The sequence below is a fragment of the Lampris incognitus genome, chromosome 7, assembly GCF_029633865.1.
Source record: "Lampris incognitus isolate fLamInc1 chromosome 7, fLamInc1.hap2, whole genome shotgun sequence".
NCBI classification, from domain to species: Eukaryota; Metazoa; Chordata; class Actinopteri; order Lampriformes; family Lampridae; genus Lampris; species Lampris incognitus.
This window is the reverse complement of record NC_079217.1, coordinates 21,298,241-21,308,830: the sequence shown is the minus strand read 5'-3', so window position 1 is coordinate 21,308,830 and position 10,590 is coordinate 21,298,241. Positions and strand designations below refer to the sequence as shown.

The following is a 10,590-nucleotide window of genomic DNA, read 5'->3' as shown; positions in this document are numbered from 1 at the left end:
TAGATAGATAGATAGATAGATAGATAGAATATATATATACATACTACATACATACATACATACATACATACATACATACATACATACACACACACACACGCACGCACACACACACACACACACACACACACACACACACACACACACACACACACACACACACACATACATACATACATACATACATACATACATACATACATACATAAACGGATGGATGGATGGATGGATAGATGGATGGATGATGGCGTCAGTGATTGTAAATGTATGTTCCTTCCAGGGGTGCCTTCCTATCAGCCTCCAAGCGGTTTGTGGAGAAGGACCTGGAGGTGTCTGTGGCCGGCCGTTCCTTCATGATAACCGGAGCCAATAGTGGTATAGGGAAGGCCACTGCTATGGCCATTGCAAAGAAAGGTAGGAGTCCTCATCGCAAGTCAGAGTAAAATGATTTACTTGGAAAATCAACTTCAAAATGAGGAATAAACACCCAAGAGTTTTAAACATATACCCATTGCTTTTTTGAAGTTGTGAGGTGGGTTCTGAATTAGATGAACCCCAAAGTCATGAAAGATGCTTTTTCTAGGAACACAGTGTAAAACTTCAGGTCAATCAAAAATATGCAACTCATGTCTACATGGCATGAATAAACCTAGTTTACCGGTCTACAAGTGGTTTTTATAGTTACACCGTGTGATTATATACAGCATTTTTTACTTATCAACAAGCTGATATGCTAGTCAGTAACTTTTAAGAAAATTAATCATTTTCAAAAGCTTCATAAAACATTTCAGCATCATAATAAACATCACATGTAAGCAGTACTGGATGATATGGAAAATATTATCATGATAATCACAAGGAATTTTACACAGTATCGATAATATCCCTGTATTTTCTGACATAATGCAAAAATACCATGATTAAAAATCCGCCATCACATTGACCTGTTTGGTAATGTGAAGTATAATATCAAACCAAAACTAGTTCACAATAATACTCCCACAAATATTTCTGACCTCATTTGTGGGAAATCATAGGTCATCATTAATATCATTAATTCAGAAAGCAAAATTGTGTGTAGCGATATGGCAATATCTGAATTTCATCCAAGTTTTACATTTAAAGAAGATCAACAACAATAATGAATTATTGCCCAGCCCTACTTGTGAGACGAGAAACTGAAAGTATTCAAAATGTTTGCAGCTTCTTTTCTTACATCTTGAGACTAAACAACATGTCCAAGTAGACTGAGGTTCAGCCGATGTTTTTCACAGGTGGAACAATCCACATGGTGTGCAGGAACAAGGACAAGGCCGAGGAGGCACGGGCCGATATTGTTAAGGAGACAGGAAATAAAGTACAGTATGACTCACATTCCATGGACATTAAGGAGATGGGGGAACTGACTGTCTCTAACGCTTCCCACAGATTTCATGTAAGCCTGTAATGACCCTTTGCTGTTGCAGGAGATCTACGTCCACATCCTGGACCTGTCTGAGACTAGGAAGGTCTGGGAGTTTGCCGAGTCCTTCAAGAAGAAGTACAAGGCCCTAAATGTACTGGTGAGAGGCCTTTTGTTATCTATGGAATATGTAGCACAATAGGTTTCATCAGAACACCCCATTATAAACCCATGCCCATCCCAATCCTTGCTTCTCCCCACATCCTTTCATGTCATTGTTGTCAGACGAAGAAGCAAGGACATTTGGTGTCATAGATGCAAAGCACAACTGTTGTGTGACTTCATTGTGAATGAGAGACAGGGTCATTGTTTTAAGTTTGTAATTGGAAGACGGACTAATATAACTGCAAATTTTCAAATGAGTAGCTAACACTACATACTGTTTACACAATATCCTGACTGGACGCTTAACATTGACATTGTAAGAGAGATGCTTATGTGCTGATTTAACAGAGCTAAGGTTAGCTTGTCTGAATCGTGTTTTTAAGCTAACCAACAACCCAGAAAAACAAACTGATGCATCAGAAACAATTAAAAACGTTCATCAAAAGATTTGTTTGAGCATGTTAAAGGTGATAGGGCATGTCTTGCTTGCATCTCTGTCGATGGCATTTCTGTGAAATCCTACCGAGGATGAAATCTCATGGTAATACCGAGTGATAGAACAGGAGACTGGCAAATTGTGAGGGTGCAGAAAGAGTGGTGAAACTACCATATATGCAGATAATGCTGCTGCATTGGGGCCCGCAACAGTTTAGGGCCCGCACACACGGACCCCTCTTTATCTCGCCACTATCCTATCAAAGATCTCGAGCGCTGGGTATACGGCATACGGTATGTTCAAAAATGTGCAAAGTGGGCCCTAGCGTAATGATGGACTTGTGTACTATTGCGTAGCAAAATCCCCACAGAAGCGTTAGCTCGCTAGCAAAACGTCAAGACTTCACACAGTGAAAAGCCATGAGAGCGTGCCTATGATGTAAGTCGACTTATTTATTATTTATTTGACTAATAATCAACCTACACACCTGTGTTTTGTGTTTATAAAGCCTATATGCAGACATGAATAATGTTGTCTATGTGTGGGTGTGCCGTCACCGATTATGTTTTCATCTGTGTAAATGTGCACTGTCACAATTCTGTTTTCATCTGTTATGGTGCTCTGACACCAGATTTTGTTAAGTAGGCTAGTCTATCACTATCTTGGCCATGCTATTATGACTCCTCTTCTATAGCACAGTGGTCTGTTTTCCTGCCTAGATGCACTGCACATGTGCAGTGCATTTCGCTGTTGCTGGTCATTTTAAAGCTATGTGATTTCCCTTTCATTCACTACTGATGTGACGTTATGTAACATCTGATCGTGATGGGCAGGCTGGGGCCCGCTCTTGCATTGGGGCCAGACAATGACTCATTACGCCTGTGTGCAGAAAAATACATATTTTGCCAATTTTCTTATTGACGAGGATAATAATGTTAAGAAAGGGAACTCTACAGTGTCTTGAAACAGCGTATTTTAAGATGCATGCACTCATTTTGGAGGGGTCAGCCCCCCCACCCCAATCTATACAGATGGAACAGCTGAATGTGAATATCCGTGATTCAGTTAGAAGCCATGTTCATGGGTTGCTTCGTATCTAAAAAAAAAAAAAAATCATCTGTGAAACACAGAAGTGCTTTCTCAAATGAAGAAAAAGGGATGCCGAGGGCCAGAAAACTCCCGTGTAAACAACTGTTAGAATTTGATGTTTACGTGGTAAAATACCCATTTCTGAGGGGCGTGATTTTTCGAGGCCAATAGCATCAAAGTTCTTCCATGTCTTAGTATGAACATTACATCTATTAGGCCTTTTTCGTCACTAACTAATTGACGGTCCAAACCTTGTTTTAAACTGCACAGATCAATAATGCAGGCTGTATCATGAGTCAGAGGGATGTGAACGCCGAGGGCCTGGAGAAGAGCTTTGCCAGCAATGTACTCGGTGAGTCAAATGGGAGGTGGGGGCGCTGGGGGAGGGGGTGTCTTTAACAAAGACCCAGAAGTTTCTAGATTTTTGTTAAAGACCCAGCGAGTTAGATGCACGAAGAAAACAGATGGAAAGTAATGACTGGTGTCTGTCCCATCTTTAGGGGGCTACATTCTCATCAAGGGTCTTATTCCCCTGCTGGAGAAAAGCGCAGACCCCCGAGTGGTGAGTCCAGACTGCAGCTTAGCATGGAGTCATGTCAGCCCGTGACCCTAGCTACTATGTTTCAGTCCAACTTTCAAATAGATGTCAAGCAAATGATAAACTTTTCCAAAAAATCAAATTATCTGCAAGGATCTTTTTGAAAATATGTGTTAAAGCAAATAAATCCCTGTTATGTGTGATATACATATACATATACATATATTTTGACACCCACAAGAAAAACCATGATGGACCGGTTAAGATTAAGAAAAAGTTGATCATGTGATTAAAATCTATTTGTATTTCCTTTTCTTTTTGGCAAATGCATTTACATTGTCATCCATTCCATTTATCACATTTCATTTCATTGAATATTAAGTATAGCCACCTCAAGCGAGCATAAAACCTTTTATGCAGATTTTGGGGATTTCATTCAACATTTGACCATTCAATTGCCATCTCCATCAAACTTTATTATTCAAAATGATAAAATTTGCTTAAATTTGCTCGATGGAGATGTGGTTATTCACTCTTATTCACTCCTTCACGGTTTGTCCTCAGCACTGATGTTCTGTGAATAAATATGATTCGGATGAAACAGTTCCACTCAATCTCTTCGGCTGGGATTTCTTCACATTTAACCTTCCACGGTATTCCTTCTTGGTACTCATGCTCTCCTTCTCTTTTAACCCCCCCCCCCACACACACACACACACACACACTTCCTCTTTCTACCCTCTTCATCCTTCCATCCCTCCATCTTCAGATAACAGTGTCATCAGGTGGCATGCTGGTGCAGAAGCTCAGAACAGGTAACCTGCAGTCGGAGAGAGGCCGCTACGACGGTACCATGGTCTACGCCCAGAATAAGGTAAGAGGGAACATGGCTTCAGTATGGTACATGGGGCGGTTCTGCAAACTCATGCCTGCTGGACGCCTGTTGGATTGTACAGTGAAGATGGATGCGCTTCCCTTGTATTTCTTTGGAATGATGCTAGAACGAATGAGGTAAATTCCACATTACAAACTCACAAAATTTCAGACTCGGTTCTGCCTTTACACTCTCTGGTGGTCCGAGCTTGTCATTAAATTACAGGTGAATTTCATTGTATTTTCGGTGTTGAATTAAAGTCCTGTTCATGTGAATCTTCCCATCCTGATCCTCTAGGCAATGTATTCCATCTTTGCCAGGCAGAATGGGTGTTATGTAAAAGGTGTCCCGGATCGAACTGGCACACAAGCAGCACTTCAGCTTGTATCTCCTCCTGTGGGTGGGCTGTATCTATTTAAAGTGGATTGCCCTGTTAACTCAGAAAGCTGTGTCATTATTAGGACTGTCTAATCTGACTGACCAAGTATCAGTCCATTAAGACTCACCTACCACCTGTCCTGTTGGACACTGAGAATAAAGGACACAGTGACAAATTCTGATGTTAACACATCCGAGTTGAACATATACAGTGTTCCTTGTCTGAGTGAATGTGTTTGTGTGTATGTGTCTCAGAGGCAGCAGGTGGTGATGACAGAACAGTTCGCCAAGGGCCATGCTAACATCCACTTCTCTGTTATGCACCCTGGCTGGGTGGACACTCCAGGTAACCCCCTCAGACAGACAGACAGACAGACAGACAGACAGACAGACACACACACACACACACACACACACACGTCTCACGAAACCACTGAGATTGAACTGGTGCTGCAGTAATGCTTTTACATACATTTGCAATAATTCTGGTGGTTCAGGAGTTGCATCCTTCTTGATTCCTCATAATGAAAGTAATCTCTCTCTCTCTCTGCATGCTGTTCCAGCAGTGGCCAATGCCATGCCAGACTTTCATCGCTCCATGAAGGAGAGTCTGAGGACCCCAGAGCAGGGAGCTGATACTGTGGTGTGGCTGGCCATCTCTGAGGCTACTGCCACCCGGCCCAGCGGCCGCTTCTTCCAGGGTACGCAGCAATACTTACTCATCATCACACCCCTTTCATTTATCTATTTATTGATTTATTTTATTTCCTGGCGGCACGGTGGCACAGTGGTTAGCGCGGTCACCTCACAGCAAGAAGGTCCTGGGTTCGAGCCCCGAGGTAGTCAAACCTTGGGGGTCGTCCTGCGTCGTCCTTTGTGTGGAGTTTGCATGTTCTCCCCGTGTCTGCATGGGTTTCCTCCGGGGGCTCCGGTTTCCTCCCACAGTCCAAAGACATGTAGGTCAGGTGAATTGGCCGTACTAAATTTTCCCTAGGTATGACTGGGTGTGAGTGTGTGTGTGGGCCCTGTGATGGGATGGCGGCCTGTCCAGGGTGTCTCCCCACCTGCTGCCCAATGACTGCTGGGATAGGCTCCAGCATCCCCGCAACCCTGAGAGCAGGATAAGCGGTTCAGATAATGGATGGATTTTGTTTCCTTTAAAAAAAACCCAAAAAAAACCATGAATAGAATGAAATAAAATCCCTCGCCTTTAATTTGACATGTGGGTTAGTTGGCAATGGTTTGGGTCAGAGTTTATAAATTGGCACCATGTTTTTAATGACATTTTGCAGTGGTAAAATGTGTGTTAAATAGTTAAAATTCGACTAAAATTGCTTTGTTATTCGCATGGCTCGTTTGATCTTTCACTTTCTTTGCATGGGTCCCCCCCCCTTTGAGAATATGCGAGGATGTGATTAATTATATTCTTGCATAAAATAGCAAAGACAAAAATAATCTTTTTGCCCAAGATTATATGCACTACTTGCAGCTGCGCATTTGTGATCATGGAAACCCAGAAGAAAATTATTTTGACCCCGAGAGAGAGAGAAAGTCTCTCAAGAGGAGTTGTGGTGCTTGCTCATTGAGAGGTCAAGCAATTACAACATGTCAACCGTTGCTTTCCACCCACACAATCCCATTTCCATCTTTACTTATTTGAGGGAAAAAAGCAAGAAATAGAGAGAAACATTAACAGGGGATGGTAGAAGAGAAGACGAGTAGACTGGAGAGGGGATAAAAGAGGAAAGAAGATGAAAAGAGAGAAAGACAATAGAAGAGACATTTGCTGGCTGAATACAGTGTTTGTGTGATATAAGGTTAAGAGGGGTGAGAATGTGTGTGTGTGTGTGTGTGTGTGTGTGTGTGTGTGTGTGTGTGTGTGTGTGTGTGTGTGTGTGTGTGTGTGTGTTTGTGAACAAGAATTGGCATACATCCACTGCAGCTGGAGTGGGCTGTGGTTGGTGCCAGATACTGCCAGAGTACAGTGCCCCTAAACACAGACACAGTGAACCCCCCCCCCCACGCACTCTCTCTCTTTCTCTCTCTCTCCCCCCTCTGTCTCTCTCCTCAAACACCTCTGTGACCCCCCCAAACACCTCTGTGACCTTCTCTCTCTCTCTCCTCAAACACCTCTGTGACCCCCCCAAACACCTCTGTGACCTTCTCTCTCTCTCTCCTCAAACACCTCTGTGACCCCCCCCCAAACACCTCTGTGACCTTCTCTTTCTCTCTCTCCTCAAACACCTCTGTGACCCCCCCCCCCAAAAAAAAACACATCTGTGACCTTGCAGAGTGATGTTGCTCACTTCACTAGAGACCAAAAAATATTTCCTCTCGGTGGATTATTTCCATTTTTCACCTCACATATGTCCATCCACGTGTTTTAATTAATTCCAAATCTCAAACTTGTCCATGAGGGCAGTTCATATATGATGTTTGCTTACTTTTAATCTTTGACCATGTATGACCTATACCATGTTGAATTTTAGTCTACATTGCTTGGATAGATGCTTAAAGCTCATGGGTAGCAAATGGAAGGTAGTGCTATAAGGTGTCTTCTCCGTGTGACCTAAGAAAGGCCTACTGTTAACTGTTAGCTGATAGTAGAGGATATATGGGAAGCTCATTTGAGTGTAGCAAGGTCTGCGAGGGATGGGCAACATGATCCAGAGAGGGCCGGTGTGGGTGCAGGTCTTTGTTCCAACCAAACAGTTACACACTTGAGTCTACAAATCAGGATCCTTAGCAAAGACTATTGGTTGACTAATAGAATCAGGTGTGTAACTGCTTAGTTGGAGCAAAGACCTGCACCCACACCGGCCCTTTCCGGATCATGTTGCCCATATCTGCAAGGAATGGTCCTGGAGAATTACGAACTGGAAGATAAGGACGAGGGGAGACCTGACCTATGATCTCTTTGATCAAGTCTTGTTATCCATTAGGATGATAATCCAGCAATAAAGATGAGCTACTTCTCCCAACCAGGATTAGGGAGGATCTCTGGGTACACACCATTGTGACCATGACAATAAGCATGCTTGGGCTGCAAGGTTTAAAGGGAGTGGGCATGCACTTCATTAGCTATGCTTTGTGCATCATATTAAACATATTGAACATATTAAAAAGTGTGACAATACTGTAAGAGATTTTTGTCTCCTCATTTAATGTCAGAGTGGAATGAAATAATTGCCATGACTGTCTCAAAGACTTTGTCAGTTTGAGCATTTTGATTTTTTGTATTAGCGTTTGAGGTTTGAGATTTTTGAAATGAGAGAAAACAGCTCTTGCTATGGACACTCGTGTCAGCTCTTACCAACAGCCGCCAATATGGAAGGTTATGGAGCCTCTCATAGCGTTAGGTGAAACTGTCCCACTGAAATGAAATACTACCTTAAACACAGCCCACAGATAAACACTGTAATGGTGTATGCATCTGCTGATGTATGCATCTGTGGTTCATTGTGCCTTTCACTGTAACGTTTTTAATTCTGATGACAAGTTCATTCTGCTGGTGTATATGTTCCATAGGACAGGTATGTGCTATATGTATGTGTACATTGTGTGTCCATGCTTTTCTTCTATGTTTGTGAATGGGAAAGTAGACATCCAGTTTGGAAAAGGATGCTATCATGTTATGAGATTAAAGATGCTGGAATAGGCTCCAGCATCCCCATGACCCTGACAGCAGGATAAGCGGTTCAGATAATGGATGGATGGATGGATGGATGGATGGATGGTTTAAAATCTGGTAGTGATAAGTTAGATTTGGTTCTGTTTCCTACCAACACGGGGATCTCCGGTTTGAATCCCTGTGTTGCCTCTGGCTTGGTCAGGCGTCCCTACAGACACAACTGGCCGTGCCTGCGGGTGGGAAGCCGGATGTGGGTATGTGTCCTGGTCATTGCACTAGTGCCTCCTCTGGTCGGCCGGGGCGCCTATTCAGGGGGAGGTGGAACTGGGGGGAACAGCGTGATCCTGTTATGCGCTACGTCCCCCTGATGAAACTCCTCTCCGTCAAGTGAAAAGCAGCTGGTGATTCCACATGTATCGGAGGAGGCATGTGGTAGTCTGCAGCCCTCCTCGGATCGGCAGAGGGGGTGGAGCAGTGACTGGGACGGCTCAGAAGAGTGGGGTAATTGAGCGGATACAATTGGGGAGAAAATAGCCACACACACAAAAAAAAGATGAGATTTGGATATTTAGTGATCCAGTTCAGTGCTGCGTCTGCATCAGGAGAAATGCCAAGCTGAATTTGGGTGGGAATAAAAAAGAACTAATCAGAATCAGAACACTTCATTCATCCCCGAGGGGAAATTGGGTAGGCTACCTAAGTAGGAGGCTGATGGACGACATCTTGTGTGCACATTCACCAGCCTGCTTTTTGCTGTCGTGTCAATGAGCCAGAGACTAAGACCAAGCTTTGGACGTGTTAAGAGAAAAAATCATGCCAACAAACAAGAGGCTGCTCCATCCACTTCCAAAGTGAAATTAGACACCACTATCTATCTTTGAAACACCATCAGCCAGACTAAGGGTTAGGAAATGAAATCCACTTGAACAATGAATGGAACGTCCTCACGTGTGTGTGTGTGTGTGTGTGTGTGCAGACCGCAAGATCGTATCCACCCACCTTCCTCTAGCCTGGACCCACAGCTCTCCACTGGAAGAACAGAAGTTCATGTCTTTGTTGGAGGAACTGGCCAAGACCTTCCAGCCTCACTGAGCTACCACAACCAGCACCACACCAGTTAACACCAGTTCATACTGACCAAGGCTGGGTTACCAAAGATTGAGACCATTTTTGTCTCATTGTATACCAATGGAAAGAAGTGATTTTAGTGCCAAAATGTTTATGGGGGAGGAAATGGGCTCCGAGTTTGGTTTCCTGGCAGACGCTGTGGAATCGTTAGTTTTTACCCTTTGGCCTTTAAATGGAACAAGTGTATGCATCGAGACTGGAAAACCCAGCCCTACTGTCGAAAAATAGAACTAATCTATGATTGTGGAATTGACACGATTTTTAATAGTTTTATAGCATTGTATATTTTAACCAATGAGCTTAGTTTAGCAATTTGTAAGGTCAGCTATTTATGGGCTACTTTTGTGGCCTCAAACAGGATGATCCGGATGATCCGCTGTGGCGACCCCTAACGGGAGCAGCCGAAAGTAGTAGTAGTAGTTTTGTGGCCTCAAACAGTGTTATTTAAGACAATGTTGGACAGTGATGCTGCTTTGAGTTGGAGATTTGAAAAGACGTCAGGTCCTTTTCCTGATAGAGCGATGCACACACACACACACACACACACACATACACCTTAAGAGGCACAGATACCAGCTGATACCCACTACAACACTTTGTGACTTGATAAAGGCTGTCAATCAGATGGGAATCTGATATGACCGAAGTCACTCATACACACACCACACACACACAACACTTTAACAGCCTTGGGTTCAAACTGACAGTAACCATTGTGCGCTTCCATAATTCGGTCAACGTGTGAATTATTGATGATTTACAGCCAATTTAAAACCATGATGAGCTGCAAATCCATGTTTAACAGTTAGGCTAATTAACTTGGTGTCTGCGGTAGTTGTTTCCCCCAGGTTGAGCTCAAGCCTGAGATGAAGTTTATCAGCCATTCGCCTTTTACCCAACATTCATAGCAGCATCACCTGACCTGTGCAACAAGATCCATTTATTTAGA

The 10,590-nt window shown here is 43.3% G+C and overlaps 1 protein-coding gene across 2 annotated transcripts in view; it reads left to right on the top strand.

Moving 5' to 3' along the window:
* dhrs12la (dehydrogenase/reductase 12-like a) overlaps window positions 1-9,616 on the top strand; it is a 12,119-nt gene extending 2,503 nt beyond the window's left edge. Inside the window, exons 2-10 of one of the 2 annotated variants that reach the window (XM_056282950.1) lie at window positions 281-414; window positions 1,275-1,357; window positions 1,467-1,562; window positions 3,363-3,444; window positions 3,593-3,654; window positions 4,400-4,504; window positions 5,138-5,228; window positions 5,449-5,583; window positions 9,490-9,616. In XM_056282950.1, coding sequence (XP_056138925.1) covers window positions 281-414; window positions 1,275-1,357; window positions 1,467-1,562; window positions 3,363-3,444; window positions 3,593-3,654; window positions 4,400-4,504; window positions 5,138-5,228; window positions 5,449-5,583; window positions 9,490-9,605 — 904 coding nt within the window. In that variant the 3' untranslated portion in view covers window positions 9,606-9,616. Of the gene's footprint in view, window positions 1-280; window positions 415-1,274; window positions 1,358-1,466; window positions 1,563-3,362; window positions 3,445-3,592; window positions 3,655-4,399; window positions 4,505-5,137; window positions 5,229-5,445; window positions 5,584-9,489 lie in introns of both variants that reach the window. The other variant, XM_056282949.1, reaches the window with a different exon arrangement.
* The last annotated feature ends 974 nt before the right edge of the window (window positions 9,617-10,590 follow it).